The 20,119-nt window shown below is 42.0% G+C and overlaps 1 protein-coding gene across 1 annotated transcript in view; it reads left to right on the top strand.

Moving 5' to 3' along the window:
- The window catches only part of fmn2a (formin 2a), a 54,419-nt gene that overhangs the window by 33,129 nt on the left and 1,171 nt on the right, over window positions 1-20,119 (top strand). The window contains exons 10-15 of the mRNA XM_047821131.1: window positions 2,188-2,247; window positions 4,251-4,371; window positions 7,057-7,149; window positions 17,526-17,577; window positions 18,062-18,211; window positions 18,966-19,047. Coding sequence (XP_047677087.1) covers window positions 2,188-2,247; window positions 4,251-4,371; window positions 7,057-7,149; window positions 17,526-17,577; window positions 18,062-18,211; window positions 18,966-19,047 — 558 coding nt within the window. The remainder of the gene's footprint in view (window positions 1-2,187; window positions 2,248-4,250; window positions 4,372-7,056; window positions 7,150-17,525; window positions 17,578-18,061; window positions 18,212-18,965; window positions 19,048-20,119) is intronic.

Below are 20,119 nucleotides of genomic sequence, written 5' to 3'. Positions count from 1 at the left end.
TCTGTCTGTCTCTCTCTCTCTGTCTGTCTGTCTCACTTTCCCCCTTCCACCTCCCCCTCTGTCTGTCTGTCTCTCTGTCTGTCTCTAATCCCCCTATCCCATCCCACCCCACCACCCCCAACCCCCCTCTGACTCTCTCTCTCTCTCTCTCTCTCTCTCTCTCTCTCTCTCTCTGAGAGGTGCATGATGGGAGCATCTGTAATTGAGAGTCTGTAACTGAGAGCAAGTGTGCTGATTTCTTTTTTTTTTATCGCTCTGTGTTTCCCTTTATACTTTCCTCCCTGATGTGTAGGTACTTTTAAAGTAAATGCATCTTCTCTTCCTTCCTTTTGTTGTGGTGTTATTTTATCCCAGAGGCTTAGTGTGAGTAGGAGAGGTGTGTGACAAGCTTCGCACGGTTCACTCGGCACCAGGTATGGCGTCTGAACCGACACCTTTATTCCTCTGTCACAACTGTAGGTTTCTTAGCTTTATACTGTAGCTCTGGGCTACTTTTGCATCATGGCTGAACAAAGCCGCTGTTTGTTTGTTTTTTTGAAGTCAGAGAAAGCTTTCAGAACAAAATGATAACCAAGAAGCTCGAAGCCTGCAGGGAAGAGCGTCTGGATTCATACTGTAGGAAGCAGCGGAAGAAAATTGTATAAACTCCCCATTAATGAGAGACTTGCTGATCTATGTTGGTGGACAACACACGGGATAATACCACAAACAGATACAGCACACACCTGGATCCAATAATAAAAGACACTTGTCCTTTTTGTCCTAATTTTGTCCAATGTTTTTATTTATTAAAGGGTTATGTTTGTAGACAGGTTTTATGTATGGAACAGAGCAGGAAGAGAAATGTGCTAGTTTTTGTACAAAGACAAAATTAACGTTAAAAACGCTATTCAGTATTTTGTGCCCTGCCACGAGGCAAAAATAGTTCAGGAACCGTTTGGAGCACAATAACTAGTTTGAAGTGTTGACTTGTCCTCCAAATTTCCCAGATCTCAATCCAATCGAGAAGCCGTAGGATGTGCTGAACAATGGAGGCCCCAACCTCGCAACTTAAAGGCAGGGTCTCGGATTTTTGAGAAATACTTCAGAAAACCGAGTCGGGCCGATAATAAACAAAAATCAAAACAAATATCAAAACAAACGTGTAGCCAATGAGCAGAAAGGGGCGTGTCTTGTCGATATGGGCGGAGAGAGTGTTCAGTGCGCATGTGTGACATTAACAGAAAGCGGTTTTAACATCGACATGGAGGATAAAAACAAAGAAAGAAAGAGAAGAAAGACTTACGATAAGGCAAGAAGTAGGACGTGTTAATATAGGATCAGCTTTCCAGCGCTGGAGAGAACTGAAGGAGCAGGAAGTTGGCCACATATTCACAGGTTGGAGTTTCCCGAGTCAATAACTCCTGAGCTAAACGCTGTTACTACACAAATAACACCTCTTTTCTATCGTAGTAATGTAGAGAGGCAGCTACAACCGCGTTTTGTGTAGTAACAGCGTTTAGATCAGGAGTTATCGACTCGGGAAACTCCGACCTGTGAATATGCGGCCGACTTTACTTAAGACGCCGAGGCGCTTTTTTCCTTCTCGATAGGTGAGTAACGTTGGTTTTGCTTTGTTACACAGAACTAATATATGCCTTTGTCCTTTACATGATTATGCTTGTGTGGCATTTTTGCTTGTTTGTTTATCTACAATCGTATTGTTCTTCCCTTCAGCTATGATAAAGACACGTTTCTTTCCATTATTTGCCTGGGTTACTTATGTATGTGTGGGCGGAGCTATCGATACAGGGGTGGGACCCATTTGGGTTAGGGGCGTGTTTGTTTTGGTGAATTTATATGTCGACATTGGCTTTCAAACAACGAAGACCCCACCTTTAAAGGATTTGCTGAAAGATCCGGGTGTCAGATACGACAGCACACCTTCAGGCGTCTAGTGGAGTTTGTCTCAAAAGGTCAGGGCTGTTTTGACACCAAATGGGGACCAACACATAATGAAGAAGGTGGTCATGATGTTATACCTGATTTGTTATACCAGGGTTAGGGGTTAGGGCTAGGACTAGGGTTAGGATTAAGTTTATATATGTTAATTAATAAGATCAAAAAAATCAAAAAGTCTCTCTCTCTCTCTCTCTCTCTCTCTCTCTCTCTCTCTCTCTCTCTCTCTCTCTCTCTCTCCTGTATCAGGATAATTCCCGAAGTCTCCTGTCCTTCATCGTTTCTTACTATCTGCGACACTTTAACGAGGTACGCTTTCCATCCCTGTTTATTTCTCTCCGATATTTTTTTCTCATCATTTCATCCTTATTTTTGTTTTTGCTCACTGACCACCGGCCGACTCGGAGGAGCCGAGAGTCTAAATAAACAGCTGTGACAGATGTGGGCTGTGTGACGTTGTGTGTATTTAATTGAGTAAAGATGGTGTGTTTCTGCACTTCACCACACACACTCTCTGGTTCTGTGCTTTACGGTATACTGATGCAGCACGATAAAACGTACAGACTTTTAGGTTAAAAGTGCAGTGCGGTCATCACACACTTCAAACCGTCTCTGTTCGTTCAGTGTCTAAAAACATCCGCATCAAATTCAGGTAGGAGGCGTGGCCTAATGATGTCATACTAAAGGTGATTTGGATGATAATGTAGATTTATATAAATAATAAAAAAAAAGGTTTCTGAAGTGTGTGTGCGTGTGTGTGTGTGTGTGTGTGTGTGTGTGTGTGTGTGTGTGTGTGTATGTATGTACGTGTGTGTTGCTTCCATTAATTGTTTGCAACAGCAGCCCTAGAAGGAAAAATGCTGGCCAACAAACACGACTGACTTTCAGCAAAATATTTATCTCTATTTCATTATTTCAGCAAACGTATTTATTTGTTTGGGTTGTCTTTGTTCGGTTGGTTGGTTGGTAAGGTAGTTTTTTTTGGTGTAGTACTGTATGGTTGTCTGTCTGTTTCTTTGGTTGGTTGTCAGTCTGTCTGTTTTGTTTTGTTGGTTGTACAGTATGTTTGTGTGAGAGTTTAGTCAGTTGAATGGTTGGGTGAGTGAGTGAGTGGATAGTTGTTTGGTTTTTTTTGTCTGTCTGTTTTGTTGGTTGCTTGATTGGATTGTTGCCTGTTTATTTGCTTGTTTGTCTCTTTGGTAGGTCAGTTAGTTGTATGGTTGGTTGATTGAGTGGATAGTTTGATTGTTTGATTGTCTGTTTCTTTGATTAGGGGGTTGAATAGATGTTTGGTTGGTTTGTTTAATTGAATAGTAATTGCTTGTTTGTTTGGTTGGTTGGTTAGTTGTCTGTCAGTCTGTCTATGTGTTTAGTTGGATGGTTGGTTGTATGTTTATTTTAAAAGGTGATATTAGTGACTGTTCATTCATTTGCTGTCATATTTACACACACCGGGTCGCGGGGGCAGCAGTCTAAGCAGGGACGCCCAGACTTCCCTCTCCCCAGACACTTCCTCCAGGTCTTCCAGGGGGAATACTGAGGCGTTCCCAGGTCAGCCGAGAGACATAGTCCCTCCGGCATGTCCTAGGTCTTCCCCGGGGCCTCCTCCGGGTTGGACACGCCCGGAACACCTCCCCAGGAAGGCGTCCAGGAGGCATCTGGAACAGATGCCCAAGCCACCTCAGCTGACTCCTCTCGATGTGGAGGAGCAGCGGCTCTACTCTGAGCTCCTCCCGAGTGACGAGCTCCTCACTCTATCTCTAAGGGAGCGCACAGCCACCCTGCGGAGGAAACTCATTTCGGCCGCCTGTATCCTGGATCTTGTCCTTTCGGTCATGACCCAAAGCTCATGACCATAGGTGAGGGTAGTAACGTAGATCGACTGGTAAATAGAGAGCTTCGCCTTGCGGCTCAGGTCTTTCTTCAAGAAAAGCGGTAGAAAATGGATGGATGGGATGGATGGATTTTAAAAAAATAACATATAGTTTTTAAAATAAAAAAAAATTTAAAAAACGAGTTTGGATTACAACAGAAGAGACGAGAAATGTAAATGAAACATTAAACATCACACAGGATGATTCACTATGATTCACTCAGTTCACTTCTCCTTTTCCTGGATCCAGAAGATTTAATTAAAACACTGTCCGAGTGTTTGACTCAAACGCCACAAGAGGAAATGAGATTTAGGGAATAATGTTGAGCTTGTTCTGATCTGGCACGTGTTTCCAAACACCCTGTCTCTCAGCATAATTGCCTTGTTTAACTGATTGTGAGTGTATATATATTTATATACGTGTGTGTGTGTGTGTCAGAATGCAGGCCAAGACACGTGTGTGTACCCTTTGCCGGAGCCGCAGGACTTTTTCCAGGCGTCGCAGATGAAGTTTGACGACTTCCGGCGCGACCTGTGTAAACTACGCAAAGATTTAAATGGTGAGAAAATCAAACACACAGCACACACACACACACACACACACACACACACACACACACACACACACACACACACACACAATCCACAGACTGGGGTTGGTGTATGAAAGGAAATAGAGTGGAAAAAATGTTGGGTTTAGTTTTTAGAATGTAATAGGTCCATGACGATGACGATAAGTCTTCAGCTAAGAGTGTTTTCTATTAATTTATTTATTTATTTACTTTGCGGAGTTCTACATTACACGAGTGAAACGTTCCTGTACCTGAGGTTAAAAGCAGGGTTTAGAGCAACAAAAACCCCGGAGTTAAGCACACGTTTAAAACCACACAGTGAGCTTTCTTCTACATCATAGTGAGACTGGTTAATCATATCATCAACCGGAGATGAAGAAAAATACTTAAATGTTGCTTAAAATTCTATTTGGATGTTATATCCTTAATCTTAAACCATGTCATGAAACCATGATTGGCTTAATGAGAGAAAAACATGTAGGATAGGATTTAAAAAAAAAATAAAAGAATCGCAGGTCTATTTCATTTATTTACTAGCAAATGCATACATTTAGATTTCAAATGACGGATTTCGGAATCCAGATCATTCCGAAAAGTCGGGAATACCCATAATAGTCTTTAGTCTATTGGAACTTCTGCATGGTTTCACATGAATCATCAAATCCTGACAGGAAAGTCCAGCTGGCAAAGTGACTAATCTTTCAACCCTACACAACCTCTGTCGTAGCTTCCTGCTAAACCAATCAAGCCACAGGTAGCTTTACGTAAGCACACGTAAGCTTCACCAGCTATGTGCTTTATTTCTCAATCTAACTCACAATTCATGCTGCTGAAAACTTCTGCATTCCCCATGAGACTTTATGGCATTGCTCATATTGCGCTCCATACAAAGAGTGAATTATCGCTTTGGGGGGTTAGCGGAGTGAGCGAAGCTAAAATGCTAAAGCAGATGTTTGCAGCTTTCACAAGCACTAAACCCTTTTAGTTAACTCTTCTGTTTTGTTTTATCAACACTACAAACAGTAAAAACTAAACCACTAAAAATATCATAGATAGATATTTTATTTCATTTCAATTCAATTTTATTTGTGTAGCGTTTTTACACTGGAGGGTGTGATTATATATTGTTATAGACAACGTAAAGTGTTGTTATGAGTAATGTCCTTCCTGTGGTCATATAAAGTCCGACAATTGGGTACTGATTAGGAGGTTGGTAGCTTCATGATAGATAGATAGATAGATAGATAGATAGATAGATAGATAGATAGATAGATAGATAGATAGATAGATAGATAGATAGATAGATAGATAGAGTATGGATGGCTGGATAGATTGAGGATGAACAGACAGAAGGACAGACAGACAGATAGAGGATGAATGCCTGGATAGATAGATAGACAGACAGACAGACAGACAGACAGACAGACAGACAGATAGATAGATAGATAGATAGATAGATAGATAGATAGATAGATAGATAGATAGATAGATAGATAGATAGATAGATAGAGAATGGATGGATGGATAGATAGATGGATGGACAGATGGATATATAGATAGAGGATGGACAGACGGACAGATGGATGGATGGACAGACAGATAGAGTATGGAAGGATGGGTAGAGAGAGAGAGAGAGAGAGAGAGAGAGAGAGAGAGAGAGAGAGAGAGAGATACTTTATTGCTTCCAAAGGAAATTCAAGCATCCAGCAGCAACATACAGAAAACACACAGATGCCAGCACAGGTTTTTGTTTTGTACTAATTTGTTTCATTAGCAGTCAATAGAGTAGAAATGGCCATTTTCACTCAGTATAAAGAAACGTCTGGTGAGTCGGATCTAAAATACATCAGGACTCTGTTGTGCTTTCAGTGTGTTTTAGACGTGTGTTTTTCCCTCTCTTGATAATCTTACAGTGAATTTTAGTGCTGAAGAGAAATCTGAGCTGCTTTTGATGAACAAACACTTGGAGCATCTCAGAGAGCAGAAATGGGTTTGATATCAACATTTACTCTGAAGTAAGAACAAATCTGTCCTGAGTATTTACTTTAATATGAGCTTCACATTAACACCACTGTGGAGTGAGACATCACAAAGACACTCAGTCGTCAACATGGACACAATAAAAACAGGATTCCTCCTGTTTTTATTGTGTCCATGTTGACGACTGAGTGTCTTTGTGATGTCTCACTCTACAGTGAGAGTTTTAGTCTAGTTTTTGCCTCTGGGGGAAAGTGAACCCTTCAACATTAAGAAAAATCAACTGCCTTCAGACTTTTTTAATACCAAAGATTAGGACTATAATCGAATCTAAAAATATTTTAAACGCAATGAATAAGGTTTTATTAGTTTTATCAGCCTAAGCATCAGTTTGCTTTGAGAAACCGATAACTCGGCATCTATTGTCTGACCTGGACGAGTGAAACAGATCGCTGCTGAAGAGATTCGCATGTGATATGCCACGTCCACTTCCTGATTCTGATGGACGGGACTCGCATCAGGACTCGTATCGAAGTTCCTGCTCTATGCGTCACTCAGCAGGTCAGCCAGAATAAAGAGGAAAAGATTTCTAAGCACTGGCTAGCGCAATGATCATCTAGTAAAGCAGAGCCAATGATAGCAAACGGAAGAAAAAAGCGCCTTGACGTTTGTGTTGTTGTGTCTCTTTTCCTGCAGCTTGTTCTGAGAAGACTGAGAAAGTGTGTGCTATGTCCTCAGATGAACATCTACAACCCTTTAAGAACAAAATGGAGGAGTTCATTTGTCAGGGTAGGACACTGGATGGAAGCACACACACACACACACACACACACACACACACACACACACACACACACACACACACACAGGTACACTGTATGAATGGATGTAGGGAAACCATCAAGGAACCAGACACTCTAGTTTAAACTCAAGGCACCAACAATTAACCAATCACCTTAAAAAGAAGGAGCAATGGTGGCTTAAAAGGCCAGAGTTCAAAGCCCCAGCAGCGCCAAGCTGCCTGTATCGGACCCCTTAGCAAGGCCCCAGCTCTTCCTGTTCCAAGAGCAATACATCATGACCCGATCTCCTCACACACCCCACCCTCTAAGCTGGGATACATGAAGTATGTGCTGTAATGTTTATGTGACAAAGTGGGAGATGTGGTAGCCTAGTGGTTAAGGTGTTGGACTAATAATCGGGTTTGAATCCCAGATCCATTCATCTGCCACAGCTGGGCCCCTGATCAAGGCCCTTAACCCTCAAATGCTCAGTGGCATAAAATGTGAAGATAAGGACATCTGCTTAATGTAAATGTCAACACAGTAGAAGGAACCTGCATGACCAAGTCAAGCAAGCAACATGAGGTTTACATTTCCAGCAAGATCATGAGATCTTTATCAATCTTCATGATGCTATTCCCTGGAAAAAAGACCAGAAAGTCTGAGATTCTCAAGTGTGTGAGGAAGAAAATTAGAGATCGAGCTGTGTGTCATCGGCATATCAGCAACATTTTGCGTAAAGTCCATAAAAAGAAAAATGTCACCAAAGAGGGGTCACAAAAAGAACAAAATGTCTTACCACTAAGCTTGGGCCCCAGAACAAGGCCTTTAACCCTTAATTGCTCAGTTGTATAAATGAGAAAAATGTGAGTCCCTCTGGATAAGGGTGTCTGTTAAATGCCATAAATATAAAATGTAAGCAGATGTCGGTTCCCAATCATTGGCAAATGACGTCAAACCTTATTTTGAAATTTTTTTTAGAATACAAGGAATTTTTGAATGTTAAAGAACGAACCACACAACGTACAGTACATAAGCTAATTTCAAAGATTTTTTTAAGACGTCTCGTCCACTCGTGATGTCGGCCATCTTGAATTTTTTTCCCATTTGGCGTCAGCGCCTGGTAGCCCCGCCCATTTTTGAGCAAATCTTTGAGTGTTGAGTGCATAAAGTGTCCAACATTCACACTTAATTTATTTGGTTTTTGGTTGAATAAGTGTATCATCCGCATACTTAAAGTGCACTACTTCTTCTTCTTCTTCTTCTTCTTCTTCTTCTTCTTCTTCTTCTTCTTCTTCTTCCAGTTTCAGTGTCTACACACTACTCACGCTATTCAGACTACACACTGGTGTAGTGTACACTACGTGTATGTGATTTGGGACGTGCCTGCTATCTTCATGCGACTTGACTAATACATTTTACTGTTTCCTCCCGAGTTATTTATCTGTCATCCCTCCATTTTCCACAGACAGAAGCGTCTGTAGCCCTGTCCTTCTCTGCCCTCTCTCCATCATCTGTATTTTCATCACTTCAGCTATCCCTTCTTTCCTTTGATCTCTTCTGTCATCCTGTCTATTACTGTGTTGAGCCAAAACCAGTCTGCGCTTGTTTTATTTCTTATTTTCCACTTCTTCATTTCCTTTCCTTAGAGATCGGCCACTGTGTTGTTTTCTCCTCGTTTTGTGCCAACCAAATAAATCTCACGGTCGATGTTTGTTTGCAGCACAGTTTTGAATTTATTTATTTATACAGCTGTCATGAGGCAGGATCTGAAAATATCCGGCAACATCATTCGATCTAATGCCATCAGTCCGTGTCCTGATGTACCCTAATGTCATCAAAACTCCTTAAAATAATGAATCCATATTGAGTGTAAACTGGAACCAGTCCATCATCCTATAGGGAGGTCATAGGGAAGTCGTGACCCCTAAAAAGAAGCTCAGCACCCCTAAAATTTTTATTAATACTTTAGTCCAGCGGGTCGCCGCCGCTGTGGAGTAGCACAGGACCTGGGTGACTCGCCCATAGTCATAAACGGAGAGGAGTAGAATGTTCTTCAGCAAGACGCATGCAGGTCTGTTTATTAACTGCTAGAGCGTGAAACAAAAACAGCAGCGCGACAAATAAACCGCGTACCTGTGTAGAGCATACGTGTGTCTCTGTTGTTAAAGTTTATCGTTAATTCGATACTCATTTTAGCAATCGGGAGTCGTGTAAACATGACGTCACGTGGGTCTTTTCTGGTCAGTCGTCATGGAAACATGAAGCCCTGTCATTTGAACCAGAGTGAAAACAAACGCCATATCACTGTATACCACCAGTATGTGTGAAAACACTCACTGTGGCTTTGTAAATGAATTGTTATTCATTCCTAGATTTAGATCTGTTATTTTTCACTTGTGGCTGACTGTCAAACTAGACAATAAAAGAAAGTTTAATGTTTTTCTTTTGCTGCATTTATTCATTCCTCACACACATTTAACCTGGTTAACTTCTGAACACCTAGCATTACTCTCTCTCTCTCTCTCTCTCTCTCTCTCTCTCTCTCTCTCTCTCTCTCTCTCTCTCTCTCTCTCTCTCTCTCTCTCTGTGTGTGTGTGTGTGTGTGTGCGTGTGTGCGTGTGTGTGTGTGTGTGTGTGTGTGTGTGTGTGTGTGGCCTGCCAGTGAGCAATGGACATACAACAGTTCTTTAAAAGAAAAAATTCAGAGACTAGGGACAGTCCATAATGATCTTGTGAAAGGAATTTGTCATTTAATAAAAAGTTAAAAGCCCAACAATAATAATAATAATAATAATAATAATAATAATAATAATAATAATAATAATAATAATAATAATAATAATAATAATAGGGGGGCACGGTGGCTTAGTGGGTAGCACGTTCGCCTCACACCTCCAGGGTCGGGGTTCGATTCCCGCCTCTGCCTTGTGTGTGCGGAGTTTGCATGTTCTCCCTGTGCCTCGGGGGTTTCCTCCGGGTACTCCGGTTTCCTCCCCCAGTCCAAAGACATGCATGGTAGGTTAATTGGCATCTCTGGAAAATTGTCCGTAGTGTGTGAATGCGTGAGTGAATGAGAGTGTGTGTGTGCCCTGTGATGGGTTGGCACTCCGTCCAGGGTGTATCCTGCCTCGATGCCCGATGACGCCTGAGATAGGCACAGGCTCCCTGTGACCCGAGAAGTTCGGATAAAGCGGTAGAAAATGAATGAATGAATAATAATAATAATAATAATAATAATAAATACATTTAAAATGACACACCTCTGTGTGCCTTTTGATCATATCCTTTACTTTAACCCCCCCTAAAAAGGAGCTCAGCACCCCTAAAGCTCTGACCCTAGAATCGCCCCCGTCATGGCCTAATGGTTAGAGAGTTTGATTCCTAACTCTAAGGTTGTGGGTTCAAGTCTCGGGCCGGCAATACCACGACTGAGGTGCTCTTAAGCAAGGCAGCAATCCCCTCCTCCACTTCATACTATAACAATTTGCCAATGTGTCAAAGTTTTCACATCGTGTATACTTTGTTATTCATTTACTGTCAAAACTAGTATCAGGGAACATCCTGGAACAGGAAGTAAGTTCTTGTTATCGTTTACCTTATACCTGTCCCTTCACTGTTTCTTGGAATATATTTAGAAAAAAAATATAATGCAGTTTTCCATAATGCTGAAAAATGACAAAACACAACATCCTCTGACCTCCAGATATGGATCCGTTTGTCCATCCATCCATCCACCCATCCATCCCTCCATCCATCCCTCCCTCCATCTTTCCATCCATCCATCCATCCATCCATTCATCTACTTTTTATACCGTTTAGACTACACTGGGTCACTGAAAGACTGGAGTCTATTCCAGGGCCACGGGACACAAGGCAGGTGTAAAGAATCACCTGTCGTGGGAAATGTAGGATCCATACTTAGTGTTTATTAGACAGAAAGAACAGAGCAAAAGAGTCCAAAACAGCAGGTAGAATCTTATACAGCAAAACAGCCAGAGTCGATAATCCAAATAAAACAGTCAGAGTAGCGAACAAATCCAAAGAGCGCAATCCAAAACCATGATGACCCACAAACAGAAACAGGTCATACATTAATAGCAACCAGAACAAAGGCAAGAAAATGGCTTGGATTTGCAGCTAAATGAACAAGCTTGTGTTCTGCTAATATCCAATGACCTAGAAGTAAACCTGTATGTGAACCGGGATACTCGGTACTCCGGCTATGGTACTGAGGTTACTACAGCAGTAGACACCCTGGACATGGTGGCAACACATTACAGAGCAAAATAGCACTCATTACCGATGATATAGAGATGTCGATCAGCCTACATACCTCTTTTAAAAGACTCTAGTAAAAGTAGAAGTAGTGACTACACTCTTTTACTCAAGTTAAAGTAAAGAAGTATGGGCTCTGACATGTACTTAAGTAAAAAGTCACCGTTACTACTACCTGTTTAGTGTCATGCTGGTACCTGGACGTCATGTTTTATTTATTATATATATTTGTGTGTGTGTGTGTGTGTGTGTGTGTGTGTGTGTGTGTGTGTGTATATAATATATATGGAGTGTGCTGATGGATATTTGTGCTCATCAGCCACAAGAGTGTTACAAAAGTCAGGCACTGATGTAGGTGAGGTAGGGTGGAGTCAGTGTTCAGATTCATCCCAAAGGTGTTCAGTAGGGATGAGATCAGAAAACAACCACATATAGCAGGAAAGGTCAGGTGACCCAATACTTTTGGAAATATAATGTTTAACGTAATTTGTATTGTTTACTTATGAAAGTAAAAATGATCCTTATAGTTTTAGGGTGGCTGAGATTACAGACAGGGGGCTGAAGCCACCCTAAAAAAGGGCTAGAACCTCCCCTGGTTTGACACAATTCGCAACGCATTCGCCAGGAATCCTTTTTGACGCCGATTATTTCAAACATCTCCCTCATATATGGCCATGTGTGTTCAGGAATGTCCTCGTTGTTAGTTATTTTAACATCGGTGACTCCCTCTGAATTAACATTAGCCATTCCTTTTGTAGGCGCTGCTCATTGTTAGCTCCGCTATCCTTAGTCTATGTCTGATAGGCAGTAAATAATACAGTGCACCAGTCACATGGAGAAAAAGCCGCACAATGATAGGACGATAGGCTGGAAACAGCGCTCAATGAGAAGAAATAATACTAAAAGTAACGAGTCCGTTTTGAAAATTTAAGAAGTAAATAGTACAGATATTTGTGTAAAAATGTAATGAGTAAAAGTAAAAAGTTGTCCGAAAAATAAATAGTGGAGTAAAGTACTGATACCAGAAAAATGTACTTAAGTACAGTAACGAAGTATTTTTACTCCGTTACTTCCCACCTCTGGCAAACTTCTCACACACACACACACACACACACACACACACACACACACACACACACACACACACACACAGTTCCCTGTGGTACTAGATGTTAATAATTGTTACAGTCACTTATTTGAAGGAATGTGCCATTTCATTATAAAGCCCTGAGCTAGAACTAATTTCAGATCTGCTGTGGAAACGTACAGTTATACGAAACGTTCCCTTGTGGATGTAAATAAAAATGGATTATTTTCATATGACGTGGTATCAAGTGTGTTATTCTACTTACAGGCGGATAAGTGGGTAGGATTCCTGCCTCCACCCTGTGTGTTGGTGGTGTTTGCATGTTCTCCCCAGGCTACAGGGGTTATCTTTGGGTTCTCTGCTTTTCTCCAAGTCCCATGACAAGCGCTGTAGGCTGATCGGCATCTCAACATTGTCTGTAGTTTGTGATTATGCCCTGAGATGAGTTGGTAACATGTCTTGACTAGGGTGTCTTGAGTATTTGAGTAGACTCCAAGATCCCAGTGATCCTGTGTAGGATAAGTGCTACAGAAAATGAATTGATGGATGGATGAATGGATTTATTTTATTTTCAAATATTTATTTATTTAATGTTGTGTAGTGGATAAGAGAAATGTTTTGGTTTTTACTGGTGTTATAGGAATTGTTCAGTTATTCCACCACCACCATCATCATCATCATCATTCTCTCTCTCTCTCTCTCTCTCTCTCTCTCTCTCTCTCTCTCTCTCTCACACTCACTCTCGTTATACCTGGAATCCCGAAAGCATACATTTCTCTCACCTGAATACTTTCCTGTTTTGGGAAACGTCTGTAAATGATGAATATTTGTCTCCTAACAATACATTTTAAAACATCACCATTTAAACTATCTTAACTTTCATTCGTACATGTTTACGAGTAGTCGAGCATCCGCTTCGAGTCCTCGTGCGTTACCAGTCGCTATGGAAACAACAACAATTTAGAACGATCGATCGCATTACTATAGACCAAATTCGACCAATCGGATCTGAGAATTCAGCCGCATCAAGGTAAAAAATCAGTTAATTAATTCACCAAAGCTGCTGTTATCGGGTTAAGCAACATAGCGGTTGAATCCTCAAATCTGATTGGTCAAAAGTTGTGTGTTATTTTAGTGTAACAGCATGAAACGAAAACGTTGTTGTTTTCATAGCAACCAGGTCTCCGGAGTCCGGTGCGTGCGTTTTGTTCTAAAGTGAAGTCTGGGAGCCTGAACGTCATGTGCTGTTTTATTTGTTTGTTCCAGTCATTACACACCATTACACTTCTCTTTCCTTCACTCATTTTTCCTCTCTCTATCTCTGTCCATCTGTCCATAACCATAGCCACATGTGCTCGGCGTGTCGTGCTAGCCGGGCGACTCGTCGTCTCTCATCATTGTCTTCCTTTCATCCGGATTCCCTTTGCCCGCTCTCCCGCCGCTTAGTTAGATGCCATGTACAGAACACACGGATAGAAAGAGAAAAAAAGTTCCTTACATGTGTGACTGTGAAATTCCAGGCGGAGGAGCAGACGCAGAGTCCCGCTGGCTCGAAGCTAACCACAGAGAGAAAGACATGGAGGGGAATAAAGAGAGAAAGAGAGACTCCGTGGTGCTGTGTTGTTTGGTCTGTGCTCATTCAACTCTTTGCTTGCTAATTCTCTAGTGTGCGAGTGCTTTGAAGGGGTTTCACACAACCGCAGCCATGATCCGAGCGGAGACGCCGACGTTGTGATTCCATCATTTATATGCAGTTTTTGCCCAATTATATTTCTCAAACAATATCCCACACTTCCTCACTAACAGAGTTCTTTTGAACAACGCAGAAATGTATCACACGAAGGACCGAGATCTTCAATAAAATAATAAATAAATAAATAAACAAACAAACAAAAAACTTTAAGTGGTAAGAACTGCACATGTGGTACAGTTCAAGCGAAGAGTACCGGGTGAGGCCAAAGGACAGGAAATCAAACAGCTAACAGATTATCTTTATGTTTTGAAATATAATGCTTTCAAAGACCAAAACAGACTTTGCTGATTAACATACTGTACTGTCAAGTCCTGAATTATTGGCACTCTTCCTGAACCCCTAAAAGAACTGACAGGATGGAGTTGAAGCTAGAATATTTTGTAAACCATTATTATTAGTAGTATAGAATAAAGAGAAGCATTTGCTTGTCACATTTACATTACAGCACAGTGACGTTCTACCTTCACATATCCCACATAGAGCCTTAATCACTTGAGCCACTACTGCTTGTTGTACTGCTCCTACTACTGCTATTACCAATAGTCCTACTACTAGTCCGACTAATCCTCCTCCTCCTCCTCTTCCTACTTCTGCTCCTACTACTAGTCCTACTAATCCTCCTTGTTCTGCTCCTCCTTCTCCTCCTCCTTCTCCTCTTCCTACTTCTACTCCTACTAGTCCTACTCCTCTTCCTCATTCTCCTCCTCCTCCCTCTCCTCTTTCTACTTCTACTCCTACTAGTCCTACTCCTCTTCCTCATTCTCCTCCTCCTCCCTCTCCTCTTTCTACTTCTACTCCTACTAGTCCTACTCCTCTTCCTCATTCTCCTCCTCCTCCCTCTCCTCTTTCTACTTCTACTCCTACTAGTCCTACTCCTCTTCCTCATTCTCCTCCTCCTCCCTCTCCTCTTTCTACTTCTACTCCTACTAGTCCTACTCCTCTTCCTCATTCTCCTCCTCCTCCCTCTCCTCTTTCTACTTCTACTCCTACTAGTCCTACTCCTCTTCCTCCTCCTCCTCCTCTTCCTACTTCTGCTCCTACTACTAGTCCTACTAATCCTCCTTGTTCTGCTCCTCCTTCTCCTCTTCCTACTTCTACTCCTACTAGTCCTACTCCTCTTCCTCATTCTCCTCCTCCTCCTCCTCCTCTTTCTACTTCTACTCCTACTAGTCCTGCTCCTCTTCCTCATTCTCCTCCTCCTCCTTCTCCTCTTTCTACTTCTACTCCTACTAGTCCTACTCCTCTTCCTCATTCTCCTCCTCTTCCTACTTCTACTCCTACTAGTCCTCCTCCTCGTCCTCCTCCTCCTCCTCCTCCTCTTCCTACTTCTACTCCTACTAGTCCTCCTCTTTCTACTTCTACTCCTACTAGTCCTCCTCCTCCTCATTCTCCTCTTCCTACTTCTACTCCTACTAGTCCTACTCCCCCTCCTCCTTCTCTTCTTCCTACTTCTACTCCTACTAGTCCTCCTCCTCCTCCTCTTCCTACTTCTACTCCTACTAGTCCTCCTCCTCCTCCTCCTCCTCTTTCTACTTCTACTCCTACTAGTACTCCTCCTCCTCCTTCTTCTCCTCCTTCTCCTCTTCCTACTTCTACTCCTACTAGTCCTACTCCTCTTCCTCATTCTCCTCCTCCTCCTTCTCCTCTTCCTACTTCTACTCCTGCTAGTCCTCCTCCTTCTCCTCTTTCTACTTCTACTCCTACTAGTCCTCCTCCTCCTCCTCCTCTTTCTACTTCTACTCCTACTAGTACTCCTCCTCCTCCTCCTTCTTCTCCTCCTTCTCCTCATCCTACTTCTACTCCTACTAGTCCTACTCCCCCTCCTCCTTCTCCTCCTCCTACTTCTACTCCTACTAGTCCTCCTCCTCCTCCTCTTTCTACTTCTACTCCTACTAGTCCTCCTCCTCCTCCTCCTCTTCCTACTTCTGCTCCTACTAGTCCTCCTCCTCCTCCTCCTCTTTCTACTTCTACTCCTACTAGTACTCCTCCTCCTCCTCCTTCTTCTCCTCCTCCTCTTTCTACTTCTACTCCTACTAGTCCTACTCCCCCTCCTCCTTCTCCTCCTCCTACTTCTACTCCTACTAGTCCTACTCCCCCTCCTCCTTCTCCTCCTCCTACTTCTACTCTTACTAGTCATACTCCCCCTCCTCCTTCTTTTCCTCCTACTTCTACTCCTACTAGTCCTCCTCCATCTCCTCCTCCCCCTCTTTCTCCTCTTTCTACTTCTACTCCTACTAGTCCTACTCCCCCTCCTCCTTCTCTTCTTCCTACTTCTACTCCTACTAGTCCTCCTCCTCCTCCTCCTCCTCTTCCTACTTCTACTCCTACTAGTCCTCCTCCTCCTCTTTCTACTTCTACTCCTACTAGTACTCCTCCTCCTCCTTCTTCTTCTCCTCCTTCTCCTCTTCCTACTTCTACTCCTACTAGTCCTACTCCTCTTCCTCATTCTCCTCCTCCTCCTTCTCCTCTTCCTACTTCTACTCCTGCTAGTCCTCCTCCTTCTCCTCTTTCTACTTCTACTCCTACTAGTCCTCCTCCTCCTCCTCCTCCTCTTCCTACTTCTACTCCTACTAGTCCTCCTCCTCCTCCTCCTCTTTCTACTTCTACTCCTACTAGTCCTACTCCCCCTCCTCCTTCTCCTCCTCCTACTTCTACTCCTACTAGTCATACTCCCCCTCCTCCTTCTCCTCCTCCTACTTCTACTCCTACTAGTCCTCCTCCATCTCCTCCTCCCCCTCTTTCTCCTCTTTCTACTTCTACTCCTACTAGTCATACTCCCCCTCCTCCTTCTCCTCCTTGTTCTCCTCTTCCAACTCCTTCTGTTCTCCCTACTTCTACTCCTCCTCCTCCTCCTCCTCCTCCTCCTCTTTCTACTATTTCTCCTCCTACTAGCACTGGCTACAATGTTTTTTTTTCTGTATTTGTCTTGTCGTGTTTTGTATTGTTTGTTTGCACTGTCTTTTGTCTCGCACTATTTGCACCAGGTTATACACAATGCACTTTATGTGGCTAGGACAACTTACTTTAAGTCCTTAGCTCTATGTTGTTCTCTGTAGCACCATGGTCCTGGAGGAACGCTGGTTCAATTCACTATGTACTGTGTCAGCTATGTATGGCAATAAATGACAATAAAAAAAAGACAATAAAATGACAATAAAAGACTTGACATGAAAAAGCAGCAGTAGTAGTAGTAAAATATTAAAATGAATATTTCTCTTTACTCTCTCTCTCTCTCTCTCTCTCTCTCTCTCTCTCTCCCTCACAGCCAGAATTGAGCTGGAGGCTCAGGACAAAGAGCTCACTGAAACACAGAAAAGGTACAGACACCTGACGGTCTGTGTGTGTAAAGGTGGTGTTATAAGTGTCCATTTGTAGTGAGCAGCTTTTTTCTTTTAATTTGATCTTATTTTATAGATTCAACATCCAACCCATCGTCTAAATCAGTGTTCAAAAAAGTTTAACTAGACAGTACCGTCTCTTTAAAAAGCAGCAGACATCTTTTTTTCCATAACTGTCATTTATTACAAACGAGTTTCTAAGTTTCTCATATATTTTTTCAGTAAGTTTAATTGCTTTTACAAATAAACTGTTATCGTGGCTCAGCCTCTTTGCCGGTCTGTCACTCGTTCATCATTTCCTTGTGGCAATAAAGCGCAAGCTGAACTTGAACTTATTTCTTGAAATCAGTTCACATGTTAAAATTTCCCTTATACGGTTTTATAAAACCGGTAATGTGAGTGAGGAATGTCGTGTTCAGGGTTTTTTTTTTTCCAACTAAAGTGCTTTTTGGATGTTTTCCAGCTTCCTGGAGCTGAGTGCATTTTTCTCAGTCAAACCCAAAGGAGAAGAGAAGGAGGTTTCCCCAAACACGTTCTTCTCTGTGTGGGTCGAGTTCTCCTCTGACTTTAAAGACCTGTGGAAAAAAGAGAACAAACTTCTGCTGAAGGAACGGTGGGTCCCGCTGCCTGTCGAGTTACATAAAAAGAAAAAAAAAATGAATACAAAAGCCATTCAAAATGTATCGGCCACATACTGTACACACTCGAATACAAACAGGAGTGAGTTACAATATGAATCGAATTGAATTTTACAGAAAGGAAAGCATATACTGTAGAAGTAAAAATGTTGTATATATATATAGAGCTACAGTCTGACTGATATGATCATATAAATACAGTACGACTATCATGAATACAGTACGGTGGTTAGATGTGACGATGAGTGTGGATTGTGTTGTAATACAAAAATGATGCACATCAGGGTTAGGGGTTAAAAGGGGAAGCATTAGGGTTAGGGTTAGAGTTATGGTTAGGGGTTGGGGTTAGGCGTTAAGGGGAAGCATTAGGGTTAGGGTTAGAGTTATGGTTAGGGGTTGGGGTTAGGCGTTAAGGGGAAGCATTAGGGTTAGGGTTAGAGTTATGGTTAGGGGTTAGAGATGGGACGTGGTAGCCTAGTGGTTAAGGTGTTGGGCTACCAATCGGAAGGTTGTGAATTCGATTCCTACGTCCACCAGGTTCCCACTGCTGGGCCCCTGAGCAAGGCCCTTAACCCTCAATCGCTCAGTTGTATAAGGGTGTCTACTAAATGCTGTAAATGTAGAGATATGGTTGGTTGTTTAACAGAGATGAAAAAAGAAACCAGTTGAAATGTGAAAGGAATCGAAGTTACAGAATTAAAATTTTAAGCTTGCTGCAAAAATTTTCAGGTTAAATGCAGCCGAAGAGACGATCAGACAAACACGAGAAAAAAACGCCTACAACATCAAACCCAAACACGCCTCCGGGATGGTGAGCGACTTCTTTTTTTATTATTATTATTATTATTATTATTATTATTATTATTATTATTATTATTATTATTATTTAGGAAACTGTGAACTGTGTTAGGTTTTGCTAATGAAATACTTTACATTGCTGCCTTAACCTTGACCTTGACCAAAGACAGAGAAATGATGAAGACTATGAGGGAGCTGTTTGATTTAACTTATTACTAAATATCCCCCAGAGTGTGTTAAGTGTGGTGCGTAATAACTACAAATATTACAAGCCGATTAGCTGAAGATGTCCATCTATAAGCGGTGTCATGGGAACGTGATGTAAGCAATGATGTAATGGTAATGTTTTGCTTTGGCACCTTTTCTGCTACGTCTCACAGTTTATGTTGCTTTGTGTTTAAAGTTTTTTTTATAATCTGGTTTAATTTCATTACAAAAAAAAAAGTTGAGGTGTACAATGGATTGCAAAGGTTTGCCTACTCTTCAGGTACACGTAAATCTCATGGGTGGACCGAGGCCAATATAATCAGCCATCATATTGATCAGCCATCATTTAAAGACTTTAGCATGAGTGAATTAGTGTTGTGACAGAGTTTTTCCTTACCACCATCACCTCTGGCTCACTCATTAGTTTTGATTTGAATTGAATGACAAAAAGAAACATCTTCTCTGAAACCCACTCCCAGTATAAACGGTACTTCCATCCATTCTGCTGGTACATATATACAATATATCAATACATACATGATAATTACAGTATGTACAGTCAAAGAAGCCAAAACAAAATGAGGACAAATCAAGCTTGTAGTCGGTACAAGTAAAGTTCAAAACTAGAACTCATTCATTCATTCATTTTCTACCGCTTCTCTGAACTTCTCGGGTCACGGCGAGCCTGTGCCTATCTCAGGCGTCATCGGGCATCGAGGCAGGATACACCCTGGATGGAGTGCCAACCCAGGGCACACACACTCTCATTCACTCACACACTACGGACAATTTTCCAGAGATGCCGATCGACCTACCATGCATGTCTTTGGACCGGGGGAGGAAACCGGAGTACCTGGAGGAAACCCCCGAGGCACGGG

The sequence above is a fragment of the Tachysurus fulvidraco genome, chromosome 12, assembly GCF_022655615.1.
Source record: "Tachysurus fulvidraco isolate hzauxx_2018 chromosome 12, HZAU_PFXX_2.0, whole genome shotgun sequence".
Classification (NCBI taxonomy): Eukaryota; Metazoa; Chordata; class Actinopteri; order Siluriformes; family Bagridae; genus Tachysurus; species Tachysurus fulvidraco.
This window is presented reverse-complemented; position numbering and strand designations above follow the sequence as displayed.